Source organism: Balaenoptera physalus (genome assembly GCF_965194825.1).
Source record: "Balaenoptera physalus genome assembly, chromosome: 9".
Taxonomy (NCBI): domain Eukaryota; kingdom Metazoa; phylum Chordata; class Mammalia; order Artiodactyla; family Balaenopteridae; genus Balaenoptera; species Balaenoptera physalus.
In genome coordinates this window covers 62,167,453-62,187,251 of record NC_138888.1, presented here as the reverse complement: position 1 = coordinate 62,187,251, position 19,799 = coordinate 62,167,453, and the positions used below count along the sequence as shown (strand labels likewise).

Genomic DNA, 19,799 nt, shown 5'->3' with positions numbered 1-19,799 from the left:
TTTTCATTGGTTATTGCTATTGGACATTGGCGATTTTGGTGACAGAAACTAACAATGGAGACTTTATGGTAGGCAATAAATGAATTACCATCATCTTATTAAATATATTAATGGAACCTTATTTGCTTGTAGGTTGCTTATTTATTTTTGTTGTTTTTTCCTATGGCTCATTTTTATTACAGGAAAGAAGAAGCCAGAGATCGCTTTTATGTTCCAAGATGAGATTGAAGATTTTTTAAGAAAACATTTACAAGATGCCCCTGAGGAGTTTATTTCTGAACTTGCTGAGTACTTAATAAAGCAAGTATAAGAACATATGTTTTCTGTTTTATAATAGAAATTTAGTGAGTTAGTTATTAAAATTTTCAGCAAGGTCATAGAAAACATATAATTTAGGTGTTTTCTTTTCAAACCTTAAAATTTAACCTAGTCACCAAATTCCAGATTTTGTTTGCTTACAGAAACAGTTCAACAAACACTTAAGTGCTTTGGGCAAGGCAGTGTCGGAAATACAGGGCAGGAGTGTGGAGGTGGTCTCCCTCACTCATCTTACAGTTCTAATTGGGAGAAAAACACCAGCACTGAACACTGGCTGGTCTCTAACACTGCATGAAAGTACATCTAAAATGAAGAAAAGAGTATCTTCTATTTGACAGAGATTAAACAGTGCACTTTTAGGGAGAAAATAAAGTAACACACTGCCCTCAAAGAGAATAAAATAGACAGCACTACCTGATAAGTGAGCCAGGCTAAATTTATTTTTATACAGAAATAAAAGAAATTGTGTATAACTTGACTACTGCTAACTAACATGGTTTTCCCCCAAGTTAGTCTCTATGTGTAAGCTTCTCTAAATGCAATCCAGGAGCCTAGTGCATCTAAATTTTTGAATTAGAAGAACAGCTTTTGTAGTGAGATTTTTTAAAAACTTAAGTGAACATTCTTGTGGATAAGTACATTACATAATTACATTTTTCATATATAAAAAGATGAAAGTTACTATTAATCATTTGCCATAACTTTTTAAAATAATCTGAGTTGGGCATAAAAAGATTTTTTTAAAATACATATCTTTTATAGTACGTTAGAAATTGAGAATTTGTTATCATCCCTGAGGATGGGAAACAAATGTATAGGCTACTGTTCTCCAAGTTAATTTTTAAAAGCTGCTCTGAATTGAATTTGAACTGAAGCTTTTGTTACTGTTTTTCTTATTGTCTTTCATGCAATAACTTTTAGTACTTTAAAACAGAGAAAAATAATTCATTGAAGTTATAATTTCTGGAATTTGAGGGAAAATTCTTATTAACTATTCTCCAAATTAATCTTTTTAAAAAAATAGGGGTCTTTTTTAAAGCCTTATTTGCATAGAAGCAAAATTTCTTATCTACATAAACCCAGTACATTTTAATAAACTAAATATATTTATCTCATGCACAGACCTCTAAATAAAACTTATCTCGAAGTGGTACGTTCAGTATTCGTGTCTTCAACTTCTTCTGCCTCTGGAACTGGCAGGAAGCACACGATCAAGGACTTGCAAGAAGAGGTTTCAAACCTTTATAATAATATTCGATTATTTGAAAAAGGGATGAAGTTCTTTACAGGTATTATACTTAACACTGTTTTTTCATTGATTCTCATAATTGTCCTTGGACATTCATTTTAATGAAGCGCTTTTATTCTCCAGATGATACCCAGGCTGCTCTTACGAAGCACTTGCTGAAGACAGTGTGTACTGATGTCACTAATCTCATTTTCAACTTCTTAGCTTCGGAATTAATGATGGCAGTAGACAATCCTGCAACCATTACAAGTGAAGTAAGTTAGTGATTTTCTTGCCACTCTTGATGTGTTTTGCTTTGAAATCCAAGCATGTTTTATTTTCTCACATCTAAAGGGAAAATAAAAGGAGTTTTTAGGAAGAAATCTGTCAGATTTTTAGTTCTAGTTTAGTACAATATATATACAGTTGCTACTAGGATTGGTAATATAACCAGTCTATTAACAGTAATAATAAAAGTAAGGAAATACTAGTCATTGTGTCTGGGAATGCCTGTAATAAATATAGCATGCGTGCTTGGCCTTCTACTTCCTATTATTGTACAGAAAGCAACAGGAAAGCGTTGTATTATCTCTGAAAAAAAGTAAATAAATAAGCTGAGTAGCCTACAGAATCTTTTTTAAAGCTCATCAGATGACTCAGATTGGATTTAATTTCACTAGGTAGCCTTGCAAAGAGTGAGGGTCACTATTCAAAGAGGTGTAGGATGGAGAGACGGGACAAATGAACTGGCTTACTTTAGGCAGATCTTCAGGGAGAAGAGGTGTCCATCATAGAAGCTGGAAGTAAAGCAGCTGAAATTTTAACAAATTCTTAAAGGTCTAGGCTAGCATCACAGTTTAGAATCCCAGGAAGCACCCAGAACAAGGAAAAAAAAAAAAGGTAATGATGCTTAGTTACTTTGGAATCAGCTATTTTATTTTTTCCTGATTATTGTTATGTCACATCCCTTTTTCCTGCTGAGTTGCAAGTCCCTTATCAGTGTTCTGACTTTGCAGTCATTTTCATTTCGTGACACCATCTCATTTATTTAGACTAATTCCAGTTCATTTTCTTAAATTCTAATCTCAAATTCAAAGCTCATCTCTTCCCTTCTTGCAATGTAAGGTGGAGCTATGGCTCCCAGTTGCCTACAGGAGGAAAGGTATGGCCTATCCCTAGGACTCCTCCTCCTCTTCTTCCTCACCCTAGATCTACTTAAGGTTGGAGATTTAGGAAGAATGAAAGAGACAACAGTGCCTTCATAAGACTGACTGCATATCACTGGCATTGATCTAGGTCAAACCAAATCAGTCTAATGCTTGTGACTTCTCGTGATGTGGTCTTTGTTGCATAGGTGGGATAGGTTGTTTTGTGGGGATGTTTTAGTATCATGTGACTCCTTCTCATAGCAAGGACTCCCCCTAAACCTCCAGATAAAGGTCCATTTATCTCTCCCTCCTACCCTGGCAAGGTACTGTTCCCCTCCCATTCTTCGCCTTGAGCAGTGATTCTCAACTGCTTGGATAGTTCCATGTACCTGCCTGCATGCCAGCCTCTGCTGTGGGAAGTACCTGGGGTCGTTCCCATGCCCTTTAAGGGCCACAGGAGGATTGCTGTAGCATGGGGTAGGAGTCAATAGGTTGGTCCAATCTTCTAAGACATACTGTAATTTTCAGGGCCTGCTGGCCAAGCCATTCCAATAAGGCCTCCTCCAGAAATTTTGCACTAGAAGGAGCCCTAAGACTCTGGTCAAGAATGCCACCAAACTTCACAAAGCACAGCTGTGTGGAGAGGGGTGCTGAAAAGGTCCCACACACCAGACAGTATAACAAGCATCCATCCTTCTGTGCTTCAGGTCCCCTCACTTATAGGCATCCTGGACCTTCATGGCCTTCTGGATCTTTATGAGTGGGGCCCCCTCATTTGGCCTTAGACAAAAACACTCTTCCCACCACAATAGAAAAAAGAGGGAGCAGCCTCTTACCCCAAATTCTCTTTTTCTTGCAGGATGAATGGTGTGTATGTGCTCATTCACTCATGCGCTCTCTGTCTCTCATTCTTCTTCTTATACTGCTGGAGCAGATGGGAGGAGTAGGGGCTGCATCTAGCGTCTTTGACTGACTGTTGACTAGCATTCTGATTTTAGAGTGTTTTAGCATATTTTTATCCCTAGTTTGTGGTCTAAAATTTAAGAACAAAGATAAATTTCACTTAGCATTCTGTTACAATAGTAAATACTCATTTTTTGTTTTGCTTTGTTTAAACTTATATCCAGTACATGTCTAAGACACCATTCCAAAGGAATTTCTTTTGCCCTATAGGTAAGAAAAAAAATTCTAAGTAAATTATCAGAAGAAACTAAAGTAGCTCTCACAAAACTCCATAGCTCTCTGAATGAAAAGGTAAGTGAAGTTTTATTCTATTTAGATACTTGGGCTAGAATTTGTGATCTTTGAATAGATAGAATAACTGAAAACTAAATCTAAACCTATTATCCTGCACTCAGACACCTCTTTGGCAGTTGAAGGAAGAGACCAAGCTGGGGGCATTTTACCCTCTAGTCCTAAATCACAGTTTCAAACTTCATGACAAAATGACCTTTTTAAAATTGTATCCAGGGTGCAAAATTATAAAATGGTATTAAACGACTGCTTTTCTTTAGGCAACCTGTTTTATAAAAGCAAATCATGGTATTAAATACCTTTTCAGAGCATAGAAGACTTTCTTTCTTGTCTGGATTCTGCAGCAGAAGCTTGTGATATTATGGTGAAAAGGGGAGACAAAAAAAGGGAAAGGTAATAACATTGAATTAATGTCTGAAATTTTGTATCTGAAATTGGAGTCTATCCGAATCTTGCATAGAGAACTGTTGTGTCTAAATGGCTGTAGACCTTCAGTCATAGTCAGTCTTCATATCCTTAGGTGTCTCTCTCTGACCCAATAGAATAAGGTAGCAGAGTTGTTAATACCATAGTTGATCAAGCCTGGGAACTTCTTATTAGCTTTAAGACCTTTATAGGAAAGCTTATTTAATCCAGTGCACATCTGTTTGATCCCCAACAATTCAAAATAAAAAGCATACTTTGAGTATCCCTGCTACATATATATATATATATATGTTTTTCTGTCATTTTCTAGCATATTAGTTTGTCCATGCCTGTTTAGGATTATGTGTGTCTGTATCCCCTAAAAGGTCCTTTAAAATTTTCATGGAACTAGATTAATTAAACTAGAGATGCTAAAAATGAAAACAGAAGAACTGAAGTTGATGAAAACAGAAGAACTGAAGTTGGTGAGAACTTGTTAAAATATGATAATGTATTTATGTTATTTTATTTTTGTTTAGGCAGATACTGTTCCAGCATCGACAAGCACTGGCTGAACAGCTAAAAGTCACAGAAGACCCTGCTCTTATTCTGCATCTCACATCGGTTCTGCTGTTTCAGTTCTCAACCCACAGCATGCTCCATGCACCTGGAAGATGTGTCCCGCAGATCATTGCTTTTCTGAATACTAAAATTCCAGAGGTATTACATTTTCAGTGCACTTGAAACTTTTATAGCTTTTAGATTCTGAATATTTTGAATGGATAGATGTGAATCATTGTGAACACTAAGACAACAAAACATATTAACATCATCTTCCTGCTTCCAAGAATGGAAACAGTGAATAAGGAGGTTGATTTTTAAAACTCAGCATAGCTCAGGAATCTTTTAGGATCCTGTAAGATCCATGGTAAGGAGTATTCTGAATCTGGAAATTAAGCTTTTGGAAGAGAAATAATAATGTTCAGTCTTCCATTTCAGTTTATGCAGGTTTAACCTGTCCTTTAAGGACCAGCTCAAAAAGTCTTATCCTGCACAAATTCATCTGAGAAACTCTTCAGCTAAACGTAAATTGGCTTCTTTGAACTTCCATATCACTTTGACTGTATCTTTGGTGATAGAAGCTAGCTCAGTCAACTTACATTAAAATGATCTGTGTTCATGTTTTATCTCCCCCGAACTGTAAATTCCTTGAGAGCAAGGACCTTGCTAGGTTCAGCTTTCTAATTCTATGGCCAGTAATTTGTAAAGATGAAGACCGTCAATATATTGGGTTGGCCAAAAAGTTCCTTTGGTTTTTTCCATAAGATGGCTCCAGTAGCAGTCAGTTGTCTTTAACTTTATTTGAAACAATTCGTTAGATTGTATTATGACAGCTGTCATATCAGTGTGCTGTTAAAAAGAAAACATCAAAATTGGTGAATTTTTGTGTAGCCATTTTAATATTGAAGATGGGAGAAAAAAAGCAACATTTTCAGCATATTATGCTTTATTATTTCAAGAAAGGTAAAAACACAACCGAAACACACAAAAAGATTTGTGCAGTGTATGGAGAAGGTGCTGTGACTGATTGAACGTGTCAAAAGTGGTTTGTTAAGTTTTGTGCTGGGGATTTCTTGCTGGACAATGCTCCACAGTCGGTAGACCAGTTGAAGTTGATAGCAATCAAATCGAGACATTAATTGAGAACAGTCAACATTATACCATGCAGGAGATCGCTGACATACTCAAAATATCCAAATTAAGCGTTTTTCATCATTTGCACCAGCTTGGTTATGTTCATCGCTTTGATGTTTGGGTTCTACGTAAGTTAAGCAAAAAAAACCTTCTTGACAGTATTTCCGCACATGATTCTCTACTGAACTGTTAACGAAAATGTTCCAATTTTAAAAATTATGATGAGCAATGAAAAGTGGATACTGTACAATAATGTGGAACGGAAGAGATCATGGAGCAAGCGAAATGAACCACACCAAAGGCAGGTCTTCATCCAAAGAAAGTGATGTTGTGTATATGGTGGGATTGGAAGGGAGTCCTCTATTATGAGCTTTTTCCAGAAAACCAAATGACTAATTCCAACAAGTACTCCCAAAGAGACCAAATGAAAGCAGCACTAGACGAAAAGCATCCGGAATTAGTCAACGGAAAACACATAACCTTCCATCAGGATAACGCAAGACTGCATGTTTCTTTGATGACCAGGCAAAAACTATTACAGCTGGGCTGGGAAGTTCTGATTCATCTGCTGTATTCACCAGACATCACACCTTCAGATTTCCATTTATTTCAGTCTTCACAAAATTCTCTTAATGGAAAAAACTTCAGTTTCCTGGAAGACTGTAAAAGGCACCTGGAACATTTCCATGCTCAAAAAGAAACAAAATTTTTGGGAAGGTGGAATTATGAAGCTGCCTGAAAAATGGCAGAAAGTAGTGGAACAAAACAATGAATATGTTGTTCAGTAAAGTTCCTGGTGAAAATGAAAAATGTCTTTCATTTTTACTTTAAAAACTGAAGGAACCTTTTGGCCAACCCAATACTTTGTTTCACAGAAAATTAAATCATGTTTGTTAACTTTTCTCCTCTTTTCACAGGTTCAACATACTCTTTTAGTAAAGTATCAAGGTTTGGTTATAAAGCATTTAGTCAGTCAAAATAAGAAGACTGGGCAGGGAGAAGATCCCTTGAGTGATGAATTAGACAAAGAACAAGAAGATATCATCAGTATGACTCGTAAAGAGCTTCAAGAACTTTCCTCATCCATTAAAGACCTTGTTGTCAAATCCAGGAAATCATCAGTGACAGAAGAGTAATGATTTTAATTTACTTAATGTTGTCATATAGTAAACATTTTTCCCCAAAGTTAAAGGTGAGTGGTTACAAAAAAAATACACATTTCACAGTTCGGAATCCCCCACCCAAGAGCACTTCCCACACTCACAATTCAGTTAAAACAGTAGTGTTGTATTCATTGTAAATCTTGTGAATTTTTGTAAATTGGGTTCTCCATGGAAGATTTCTTTTTCACGTTATTCTAAAAATTATACATTTTAGTTTATTTTCTTTCTAGATGCTGAATGAAGAATAAATTTTCTGCTATCTTTTATCTCTAGGAAAGGACTCATTTGTTGTGTTATTGGATTTCAAGTGACATGTGTAAATTTATTAAGCAGAAACTTAAAATGCAGGTTTTTTTTTTTTTGGTGTTGAAAATAGTGTATTTTACTTTAAAATTAATAGAGAATGGTTCAAACCTAAAATACAGAAACTTGCAAAATATTTTTTTTATTACTAAGCCCTCGCTCTTATTTCTGGCAGATAGAGGGCCTCTCATCTCCCCCACAAGAGTGAACTTTTATGTGGCTGGGAGCTTCAGGGATGTGTTTACAGGTGCAGAAGAAGAACACCCGAGGAGCCCATGCACTGCTGTGCTCTATTCTAAAGTAAGATGCTAACAAGAGTGAGAGAAAAAATATAATTTACTACTGATAGGTGTAAGTCACATTTTAACATTGTAATAACTAAAAATTTAATATAGTTTTCTTTAACCCAGTTTGCATTTCTGAATTTCATTTTTTATATTAATAGTCACCATCACCTAATACTTTGTTGTAGGGGATCTATAGGTGCATTTAAATCATTAGAACTTTTTTTTTCAAAATAGAAAAAACGCTTATTAAAAAATAGGTGTTCTTGTTCTGTAAAGATTAGTAGTAGTTAAAAGACTAAAATAGTTCCTTGGAGTAATCATTTCAATCAAATGAGTTTCAGGCAACAATTTATTGTATATAAAAGAGGAACTTATTTAAAATATAATAGTAAATTAAATCTCAAATATTTTTTAAAAATACTATTTTATATAATACCTTACATGGCATTTAAAACTATTTTTGAAAATGTTTGAATACAAAGATTGGTCTACCTCTACACTAATTCTAGACAAAGTATTAATAATGATTGCAAGAAATATAATTTGCTAAGCAAAGTTGATAGGAATGTAACAAACTAAAAAATATTTTCCATTGCTAATTTTCTATTAATGTATTTTCATAAGGGCAAAGGAAGAAAAATGACAAATCCTCTGTGAACACAAATTCCAGTTAGTTTGTTGATTCAGCTTCCAAAATACTGAACACCTAACCTGATTTTTTATTCAGTCTTTAAGGACCTTACCATTTATGTTTCAAGAGATACCAAAGTAATCCACATTTGGGTCAAACTAGATCATAGACAAATGAAGCAAATAAAAGCATTATGCCTTTCTTAATTTGTGAAAATAAAAATAGAAGAGACAATGAAGCAAATAAAATATTCTGTCTTATTTTGTTTGCATTAAATTTTTTTCATTTATCAAAATGGTTATTTTTCCACAGTAAATAAGAGCAGTTTTTATTTTTTTGTAAATAAAATTATTTAGCTGATTTCATATTATAAATCTAATTTCATTAATAAAAGTTGTTCCATGTTTATCTACTATGATCTTAATGGGCAGATTTAAGAATGTTATTTAAAATAAAGTGTTGTTTCTGTTAAATTTTATGTACTTTGAAGCTTGTTATTTTAATTACTAGGATTAATTGATACATATATGTATTTACATTTTTAAATTCTATTCTGAACATTTTTAAAGGATTTTGTTATATTTTTCTTACACAAAAATAATTCCATAGTCCTCTTTCATTCCTTGAAAGTTTGCCATTTCGGGAACCATTTCACCTCGGTAAATCACTTTCAGTTAGCTAGTTTTCAGCAAATGAGTAGCTAAACTCTCATCTGCTACTTTCTACTGTTGCAGATAATGGTAGAGATATTTGAATAATGTGCTCAGGTATTCACATTCATGTGTTCCATCTCCAGACCATGTGTTTTTGAATAGTCAAAGGAAACTCACTTCTGACCATCAGATTCAGTGAAGAGTGGTACATCTTACCAAAATTAGTATATTTTCCAAAAAGACCTTAATGCTAAATTACAACAATAAATGTAGAAATTGCTTAACCTGAATGTAGAATCATCTTGAACTTTTTAGAGAATGTATTGATACTTTAGTCAGACCATGAAGCACCAAGGATGAGGTCAAAGTGCAACAGTGAGCTGAAGAAGAGTGTGTGAAGAAACGGTTCATTCCTTCCTCAGAAAGGCCACTTGACCCATGGCCAAATGGGATTTTTTTTCTATATCAAGAGCTAACTTGTGTGAGTTGGATAGGGGGTGGGGACGATGGAAGGTTTGCTTTCTTTGACTAATACCAATGAAGTCTTTGACCCAGTGTACATGGGAGATGAAAGAAAAACACATTTATAAGCTCTGGGATGTACATTTTCCACAGAACCTAGGTGCACTATTAAAGTGGCTGTTAAAATGATCTACAGACGACTCACTCAAGTTGCTCCACTTTGAAGGCCACACCAAGCCAACAGGAGAATAAATAGAACCCAGGACTCCACAGCAATCAGAGAAGAAAAAAAATCCAAATTGGAAAGGAAGAAGTAAAACTGTCACTGTTTGCAGATGACATGATATTATACATAGAAAATCCTAAACATGCTACCAGAAAACTACTAGAACTCATCAATGAATTCGGTAAACTTGCAGGATACAAAATATGCAGCAATCCATTACATTTCTAACAATGAAATACCAGAAAGAAGGAAACAATCCCATTTACCATTGCATTAAAAAGAATAATATACCTAGGAATAAACTTACCTGCAAAAGACCTGTGCTCTGAAAACTAAGACACTGATGAAATTGAAGCCCACACAAACAGATGGAAAGAGATACCGTGTTCTTGGATTAGAAGAATCAATATTGTTAAAATGACCATACTACCCAAGGCATTTTACAGATTCAGTGTAATCCCTATCAAATTACCAATGGCATTTTTCACAGAACTGGAACAAAAAAATTTTTAATTTGTACAGAAACACAAAAGACCTCAAATAGCCAAAATAATCTTGGGAAAGAAGAACAGAGCTGGAGGAATCATGCTCCCCAACTTCAGACTATACTATAAAGGTACAGTAATCAGAAAAGTACGGTATTGGCACAAAAACAGACACATAGATCAGTGGAACAGGATAGAGAGCCCAGAAATAAACCCACATGTTTATAGTCAATTAATCTACAACAATTGAGACAAAATTATACAACAGAGAGAAGACAGTCTCTTCAATAAGTGGTGTTGGGAAAACTGGACAGCTACATGTGAAAGAATGAAATTAGAATGTTCTCCAACAGCATACACAAAAATAAGACTCAAAATGCATTAAAGACCTAAACATAAGACTGGATAGTATAAAACTTCTAGAGGAAAACAGGCAGAACACTCTGACGTAAATTGCAACAATATTTTTTTGGATCTGTCTCCTAGAGTAATGGAAACAAAGGCAAAAATTTTTAAATGGGACCTAATTAAACTTAAAAGCTTTTGCACAGCAAAGGAAACCATAAACAAAATGAAAAGACAGCCTACTGAATGGAAGAAAATATTTGCAAACAATGCTACGGACAAGGGATTAATTTCCAAAATATACAGCTTATACAGCTCAATACCAAAAAACAAACAACCCAATAAAAAAAAATGAGCAGAAGATCTAAATAGGCATTTCTCCAAAGAAGACATACAGATAGCCAACAGGTACATGAAAAGACATTCAACATCACTATTAGAGAAATGCAAATCAAAACTACGAGTTATCACTTCACACTGGTCAGAGTGGCCAGCATCAAAAAGTCTACAAGTAATAAATGCTGGAGAGGGTGTGGAAAAAAGGGAACCCTCCTACACTGTTGGTGGGAATGTAAATCGGTGCAGCCACTACGGAGAACAGTATGGAGGTTTCTTTAAAAACTGAAAATAGAGTTGCCATATGATCCAGCAATCCAACTCCTGGGCATATATCCTGAAAAGGTGAAAACTAATTCAAAAGGATACATGCATCCCAGTGTTCACAGCAGCACTGTTTACAATAACCAAGACATAGACGAAACCTAAATGTCCATCAACAGATGAATGGATAAAAAAAATGTGGTATATATATGCAACACACTACTCAGCCACTAAAAAGCATGAAATACCATTTGCAGCAACATGGATGGACCTAGAGATTACCATACAGATAATCAGAGAGACATAATTATCACTTATGTGGAATCTAAAAAATCTAAAAAATGATATAAATGAACTTATTTACAAAACAGAAATAGACTTAGACATAGAAAACAAACTTATGGTTACTATCAGAGGGGGTAGCAGGGAGATAAGTTACTTTGGGAAAAACATACACACTACTATGCATAAAACAGATAACAAGGACCTACTATATAGCACAGGGAACTATATTCAATATCTCGTAATAACCTATAATAGAAAAGAATCTGAAAAATATTTTATATATATATATAATTTTATATATATATATGTAATTTACATATATATATAATTTTATAGTTGATTTACCATGACTTGGTAAATCAACTATAAAATTAATTAATTTAGAAAAATAGAACACAGGACAGACCTCTTCCAAACCACCTAAGAAAGAAAGCCTGACTTTAGGGCCTTCAGAAACAGTGTTTATTCCATTTACATCACACACAAAAAGAGAAGGAACAACTACTTTCAACAGGTTATTATAAAATTTTTATAAGTTCCCAGTGTTGTGTTTTATCTGTTTTACCAGGCTTGTCTCTATTTGCACCTCTGTTCCTCTTCAGTGATTAGTAGTAAGACCTAACCTGGATGTGTGTTTGAAGAGCAGGAAGGAAGGGATTGCATTGGGGTGTGATGGAAAAAAAGGAGGACATGGTGAATTTAAATCCTTGGCTCAGTAATCTCCTGCATCCTGTAAGACAGCTAAGTACAAAGAATATGAATGAAAATCTTAAAAATGTGCTTTGCTTTCAAGGAGATGGCAAGAATCAACAGTTATAGTTCCATACAGTGTTTTGAGAGAAGCAAGCAGAGGATATTATGGGAGAAGAAAGTCAAACTGCCTTGCACTGCAGGGAGGGGAGCTGAACAGGCTGGGGGTGACCCCCTGAACTGAGTCCTGAAGGAAAAGTAGGACTAGCCTGGTATGGGCATTTCTGGGCAGAGAAAAGGAGATTCTGGAGTACTAAGATAAATTAATATGCAATGAGACATTTGAGAATCCCTAAAGTATGAAAATAAGAAAAATGGTTTGGGGAAGTAGTGTAAGATGAAGCTAGAGAGGTCAAAGAGGGATCACAAAATGCCTTACATGCTAAACAGAAAAGTATAGCCATCCTCCGAAAAACAAGAGGTTGCTTTTAAAGATTAACCAGGGACGTGAGGTGATTAGATTTGTCTTCTAGAAAGATCATCCATTCCGAAAGGCAGTTTGACAGTTTACCAAAATCCTTTAAATGTATACATTATTTGTTTTGCATTTCTCTAATGATTAGTGATGTTGAGCATCCTTTCACATGTTTGTTGGCAATCTGTATATCTTCTTTGGAGAAATGTCTATTTAGGTCTTCTGCCCATTTTTGGATTGGGTTGTTTGTTTTTTTGATATTGAGCTGCATGAGCTGCTTGTATATTTTGGAGATTAATCCTTTGTCAGTTGTTTCATTTGCAAATATTTTCTCCCATTCTGAGGGTTGTCTTTTGGTCTTGTTTATGGTTTCCTTTGCTGTGCAAAAGCTTTTAAGTTTCATTAGGTCCCATTTGTTTATTTTTGTTTTTATTTTCATTTCTCTAGGGGGTGGGTCAAAAAGGATCTTGCTGTGATGTATGTCATAGAGTGTTCTACCTGTGTTTTCCTCTAAGAGTTTGATAGTGTCTGGCCTTACATTTAGGTCTTTAATCCATTTTGAGTTTATTTTTGTGTATGGTGTTAGGAAGTGTCCTAATTTCATTCTTTTACATGTAGCTGCCCAGTTTTCCCAGCTCCACTTATTGAAGAGGCTGTCTTTTCTCCATTATATATTCTTGCCGCCTCTATCAAAGATAAGGTGACCATATGTGTGTGGGTATATCTCTGGGTTTTCTATCCTGTTCCATTGATCTATATTTCTGTTTTTGTGCCAGTACCATACTGTCCTGATTACTGTAGCTTTGTAGTATAGTCTGAAGTCAGGGATCCTGATTCCTCCAGCTCAATTTTTCTTTCTCAAGATTGCTTTGGCTCTTCGGGGTCTTCTGTGTTTCCATACAAATTGTGAAATTTTTTATTCTGGTTCTGTGAAAAATGCCATTGGTAGTTTGATAGGGATTGCATTGAATCTGTAGATTGCTTTGGGTAGTATAGTCATTGCAAATCTAAACTACAATGAGGTATCACCTCACACCAGTCAGAATGGCATCATCAAAAAATCTACAAACAATAAATGCTGGAGAGGATGTGGAGAAAAGGGAACCCTCTTGCACTGTTGGTGGGAATGAAAACTGATACAGCCACTATGGAGAACAGTATGAAGGTTCCTTAAAAAACTAAAAATAGAACTACCATATGACCCAGCAATCCCACTACTGGGCATATACCCTGAAAAAAACATAATTCAAAAAGAGACATGTACCACAATGTTCATTGCAGCACTATTTACAACAGTCAGGACATAGAACCAACCTAAATGTCCATCAACAGATGAATGGATAAAGATGTGGCACATATATACAATGGAATATTACTCAGCCATAAAAAGAAATGAAATTGAGTTATTTGTAGTGAGGTGGATGGACCTAGAGTCTGTCATACAGAGTGAAGTAAGTCAGAAAGAGAAAAACAAATACCGTATGCTAACACATATATATGGAATCTAAAAAAAAAAAAAAAAAAAAAATGGTTCTGAAGAACCTAGGGGCAGGACAGGAATAAAGATGCAGATGTAGAGAATGGACTTGAGGACATGGGGAGGGGGAAGAGTAAGCTGGGACGAAGTGAGAGAGTGGCATGGACATATATACACTACCAAATGTAAAATGGATGGCTAGTGGGAAGCAGCTGCATAGCACAGGGAGATCAGCTCGGTGCTTTGTGACCACCTAGAGAGGTGGGTTAGGGAGGGTGGGAGGGAGACACAAGGGAGGGGATATGGGGATGTGTGTATACATATAGCTGATTCACTTTGTTATACAGCAGAAAGTAACAACATTATAAAGCAATTATACTCCAATAAAGATGTTTTTTAAAAAGGCATATACTAAAAAAAAAAAAAAGACAATGCATTTTGATTGTATGTTATCATGATGAAAATTAGCAAAATATATTAATATATATTCTTTGCAACTACATAAAGCTCTCCATCCCTGCAGAGAGAAAAAAAGAAGTATACATTATTTGTGAAATCAATGTCTCCCCTCTGAGAAGTAAAATGTGGACTTAAAAATGTGTACAAATATTTTTTCCCAGCCTCTGATAGAAGAGGAACATAGATAATGTGTCTTTCAAGGAAAGGAGGCAATCTTCTTGGCTCTGAAATATTTTTGTTTATTCACATGCTAGTCTGCTGAAGAAAAACCCTTTCTCTGACTAGTCAAGCTAAAACTAAACTAGTCAAGCTAAAATTTCCACAGATTTTCTCTTGTGTTTCTTGTTATTCAGTGTAAAGAAGAGAAAAAGCACTTTATCAAATTGTTTTCCTACTAAACTTGTCTTTACTCACCTAAAATGCAGCCTTAAACTTCATTATATAGACTTACAGGTTGGATAATTCCTTGAAGGCATGAAACACAGTACAGAATATATAGTTGTTTAAATAGTGTCTAGTAAATGTAAATGAACTTAAAGTGAGTGTTCTATATTTTTCTCCTTTCCTCTTTCCCACCTAAATCGAAGTCCTGTGATTCATACCTTATAAATGCTCAGGCTAAGTTTTGGTGTTGAAGAAAACAGATGAGAGAGAGAGAGAGAAAAAAAAGAGGAAGCACTGTTCCATCACATATTTCATTATATTGCAGCCATTATTCACAGCCACTTTCAAAATATTTAATTGATTTGGAAAATCATTCACAGTATATTAAGTAAAATAGATATACCATATGCAATGTGATCTTGGTTTTCTAATTATATTTAACTATAGCTGTGTAAACATTTGCATGAAAACATTTACATAAACATTTCCTTGTATAGCTATATGTATGCATAATAATATTTGGGTGATGTTTTGAGTTCTGACTGTCTCTTGGATTGCAAGTCATTTTAAACTTTATTTTTTTCATTCTTATTCCAGACTTTCTGCAAGAAGCATGTATAAGTCAATAAACTGATATCTTTAAATAAATATTGTTTTATAGTGATATAATGATAGAAGGGGACCAGACTGAGACAGATGTCAGTTGTTTTATGACTGATGACAATAATCCAAGTGAGAAATGTGAGGACCAGAAAGCAGGGATAATGACAAATTTGAGAGATATTTAACAAAGTAAAACCAACAGAAGTTGGGGTTGGGGATGAATGAAGGGGATGGTGGAGAATAAATGAGAAAAGTGAGGAGTCCAGGGTATGATGGGTTGGATGATTGTGCCATGCCCTGAGATAGGAAATACAGCGGACTATCTGTACAGTGGGGAGTCGGGAGGAGATGAAGGTGTTTTGGGGACTGCTGAGTTTGAGATGCCTGGGGACCTCTAGACAAAGACAGCTAGTAGACAACAGGATACAGGTCTGGCACCTTAGAGAGTGATATCAGTTGAGAATACAGGTTAAGGAGTCATAATATATCATTAATTGTTTTCATAAGGAACCCCACGGACAGCGTAGAGAGAAGCATTCTGAACTGAGGATGAAGCTCTAGGGAAGGGTGAGGTGAATAAAGGGAGAGGAGGCTGAAGGTGCTAAGCCCAAGGAGAAAATCAGGAGAGTGTGACTTAGTGAAACCAAGGGAAGAGAATTTCAAAAAGAAACAGAGGGCTTCCCTGGTGGCGCAGTGGTTGAGAATCTGCCTGCCAATGCAGGGGACACGGGTTCGAGCCCTGGTCTGGGAAGATCCCACATGCCACACAGCGACTAGGCCCGTGAGCCACAATTGCTGAGCCTGCGCGTCTGGAGCCTGTGCTCTGCAACAAGAGGCTGCGATAGTGAGAGGCCCGCGCACCGCGATGAAGAGTGGCCCCCGCTTGCCGCAACTAGAGGAAGCCCTCGCACAGAAACGAAGACCCCACACAGCCATAAATAAATAAATAAATAAATAAATAAATAAATAAATAAATAAATAAATAAATAAATAAAATGTTAAAAAAAAAAAGAAATGGACATGGCAGAGATGAGAAATTTCAGGTAAGATTAAAGACTATTCTTTGGGGTGTTAAGGTCTTTATTGGGCTTAATGAAGCTTTCCTTTGGTGGAGTAGTTTGAGAAGGGAGCAGGAGGATCACCGGTTGGGTAAGTGAATGTAGATTACCCTCTCAGGAAGCATAGGGTTAATAAAGAGGGTAATAGTTCAATAGCCAGATGGGGACATAGGCGATTTTGTACCTCCTCAACTCCACTTCCTCACCTATAAAAGGAGAAAAATAATGCCTGTCTAGCCATGGTGTCATGAGGATTAAAATCTATTACTAATAATATTTTATGTTAGATTGACTGTTTTATAATAGATTGATTCAGTGAAAGGACATAAGAACAATTTGCTGCTGCTAATCACCATGTTTTCATTTTCATCATATCTTCATCATCAAAGTCGGGTGAATAACAAAGCACAGAGATGATTGGCTTTATATTTCCCTAGTTCGAGTTTTTTGATTGTTTGTAACTGAGTTTGACCTCAGAAAATATTAACATATCATTCCTTTGGCACTTAGAACAAGGACAGTTCAAGTTTGGTCTGAGCATAAATGGAGTTAAGGCGGAACATTTCCTCCCTCACCCACCTTTACGAACTGAAGAAATGGCCTCAGATGGAGAGTTTAAGAGCAAATGTCACTTGCTTTATGGATCAGTTTGACCCACTGAGAATTCCTGTTGTGGATTAGTTCAATATTCAAACATTTCTTTAGATCCGACTCATGAAATATCTAGCCACTTTTCAAGTTTTGACTTAAGATTTCAAAAGACTATCTGAGTCTGTGCTTAAATGAAGTCATACAGCTGTGGACGTGACATAACAATTGTTGCCAGCTCATAGGGAAATAGGCAACAGCAGGGAATGCCAGGTCCACGGTACTGGGCAGGAAGCAGGCAACTACTTTGAGTTATCCTAGTCAAATCCAAGGCTCAAAGTTCGCAAATTTCCCAGGAAGGCAATGATAGAAGCCACAAACCACGGTTCATCTCTCAAGCTACCAAAAACGCTACAGGTGAGAACATGGGGCCACATCTCTTTCCAGATATTTCAAAAGAAAAGCTCTATAGTTCAGCCATTTCTAACCTATAAGAAGGGTTCTGATAGTCACTGAAATAACAAAACAAAAAACAGGAAATACATCATCCGTTATAGAAATTTTTTAATTTAAATATGCCCTCAATTTAGCCTAGGCAGTGGGAATTTCTTGAGTGTATGTGAGTGTCTGTATGTGCACTTTATATTTTAAACTTTCTGGAGATTATCCAGACATTTCAGATACTAATTCTGGCAGGATTTCCCTTTAAGGACGTCCTGCAGAGAATTTGTTACTCATAATTTTAAGTAAAAATTGACAAGGAGTGCTTTTTCAGCCCAGTAGGAGTCAGCTATGTACATGTCACAAGACTTGGAGGAAACTCACACACCCTCCTATTGTCTTCCACAAAGTTTAAAAAGCTGCAACTGGGAGGGACCCTCAGATAGTTTTGGTGGCCCATTCTATTCCTCTTGGAGTTGACATATGAATGTGTTGGAGGAAAAAGTAAATCATCATACATTCTCCTTTCATACTGTTTAAATCACTGGAAGAAGCAGCTTTAAGAAAAAGTAAGTTTTGTTTTCTTTTCCTTAATGTTTTCTTTGTGTTTTTAATGTGGTTTTTATTGGCTTCTTTAATTTTTTTTTAAGTACAAGAGATTCTTATAAACTTTCTAGTGACTGCTTAAAAGAAACTTTGTAGTGATTTGTTTTTACTTAGCAAGTAAGTATATATCTAGAAGTTTCTTAGAAACTTTTTAAACATTTGAGCCAACAGTTATCAAATTTTATATGCTGAGCTTTTCAGATTTCTCATTTCTGTGCCATGTGTATTAAGGCAACATTGTAGCCAGATAACTTTTGAGTTGCCTCCTGAGTTCTGAAAATTGTCTTTATAATTGGAGGTATAACTTCATTGTATTTATAAAAAAGGAATGACTCCATACTGGAGTTTTATTTGGCTTAATTTATTTGGATGACTGACTTTATCACTAAGGATATTTTATGGCTGGATTTACATATCCAGAGCACAATTTAAAGTCATTTACAGATTTTAAGTGAGTTAGTGAGATTCCTGCTATTTAAAAAAATCTGCCTATTTTTCACAAGCAGGCATAAAGACAATTCCTAATCTTAGGCTTTCTAAGATTGAATTAAAATGTCTGTGTTTCTGACCCACACAGATATGTAATACACTGAATGAATCTAAAGCATTGCTTCTTGAAACTGGGATAGCGTTACATAAGCAAAAGTATGCTTCCCATATGTGTTTATGCTTTTTCCCTCACTATTTTAATCAGACCCTTTTTGGTGTCTGTCATGCATTCGAAAACCAAACGCAGCTCCTCAGCTTGTCAATTTTCGTTTTGGAAATGTAGGAACTAAAAACAATCATTAATAAAATGTGTAATTCTTATAAATAAAATGTAAGAAATTCCTCAAGTCATTTTAGCCCTCATTTCACATTCACAATACTATCGTGTATAAATTCCAGCATGTTTATTAGTAACGTATATGGATTAAAATTTAACACAAATATTGCAAATATATGTATCACACAAGATATTTCTTAACATATTTATGATATGTGCCTAAAGCCATAATCCAAATTGCTTGGTGGGGAAGGTAAACTCTGATGTCTGTTTTCTATACGTGTTCTATTTATTCCCATGTGTTATCATTAGTTGCCAATTCTGGGACCGTTCTACCTAAACAAGAGCAGCAGATTTGTGCTTTAATGTAACATTACCTCAGGGACAAGTCTACCTCTTATTTTTATTATACTTGCCGACAACATTCTGAGTAAAGCTGGATTAATTTGGGTTCCTTAAGCAAGCCTAGTAACTTTCTACTATATTGAAAATAAAATTTTATCTAGAACATGTTAGAGAAGCTTTGATTTGTTTTTTCACATTTTCAATCTAGGGAACATGATCTCTTTAGAATTGAAAACCAAATACTTGCGTTCACATGGAAAGTTCTGAGTCAGATGTCAGCTAAACAACTGTACATTTCCATGTTCTTGTAATTATCTTTTTCCTCTCTGATTGTCATCATTTTTCTTGGTTACCTTATGGTACCCTGGAAGGAGCTGTGAAAAGAAGGAGGGGAAGGAGGAGGTAGAGGACTCCTTCCT

At 35.5% G+C, this 19,799-nt stretch overlaps 2 protein-coding genes and 1 long non-coding RNA gene across 7 annotated transcripts in view; 2 read left to right on the top strand and 1 right to left on the bottom strand.

Moving 5' to 3' along the window:
- Positions 1-8,695, top strand: part of UFL1 (UFM1 specific ligase 1) — a 62,769-nt gene extending 54,074 nt beyond the window's left edge. Inside the window, exons 13-20 of one of the 3 annotated variants that reach the window (XR_014267501.1) lie at positions 183-300; positions 1,441-1,607; positions 1,691-1,821; positions 3,868-3,948; positions 4,256-4,341; positions 4,893-5,073; positions 6,966-7,240; positions 7,690-8,695. Coding sequence is in view for 2 of the 3 variants with exons in the window: in XM_082475184.1 (XP_082331310.1) it covers positions 183-300; positions 1,441-1,607; positions 1,691-1,821; positions 3,868-3,948; positions 4,256-4,341; positions 4,893-5,073; positions 6,966-7,184 (983 nt within the window). In the remaining variant the exon portion in view is untranslated. Of the gene's footprint in view, positions 1-182; positions 301-1,440; positions 1,608-1,690; positions 1,822-3,867; positions 3,949-4,255; positions 4,342-4,892; positions 5,074-6,965 lie in introns of those variants that run through there. The other 2 variants (XM_082475184.1, XM_082475185.1) reach the window with 2 other exon arrangements.
- The window catches only part of FHL5 (four and a half LIM domains 5), a 174,395-nt gene that overhangs the window by 113,200 nt on the left and 41,396 nt on the right, over positions 1-19,799 (top strand). The window contains exon 2 of one of the 3 annotated variants that reach the window (XM_082475449.1): positions 16,448-18,232. The gene's annotated coding sequence lies outside the window, so the exon portion shown is untranslated. Of the gene's footprint in view, positions 1-15,572; positions 18,233-19,799 lie in introns of those variants that run through there. The other 2 variants (XM_082475448.1, XM_082475447.1) reach the window with 2 other exon arrangements.
- LOC309667190 overlaps positions 1,808-19,799 on the bottom strand; it is a 119,254-nt gene continuing 101,262 nt past the window's right edge. The window contains exons 2-3 of the long non-coding RNA XR_014267604.1: positions 4,248-4,298; positions 1,808-1,894 (exon numbers count right to left, since the gene is read on the bottom strand). This is a non-coding gene — a long non-coding RNA (uncharacterized lncRNA). The remainder of the gene's footprint in view (positions 1,895-4,247; positions 4,299-19,799) is intronic.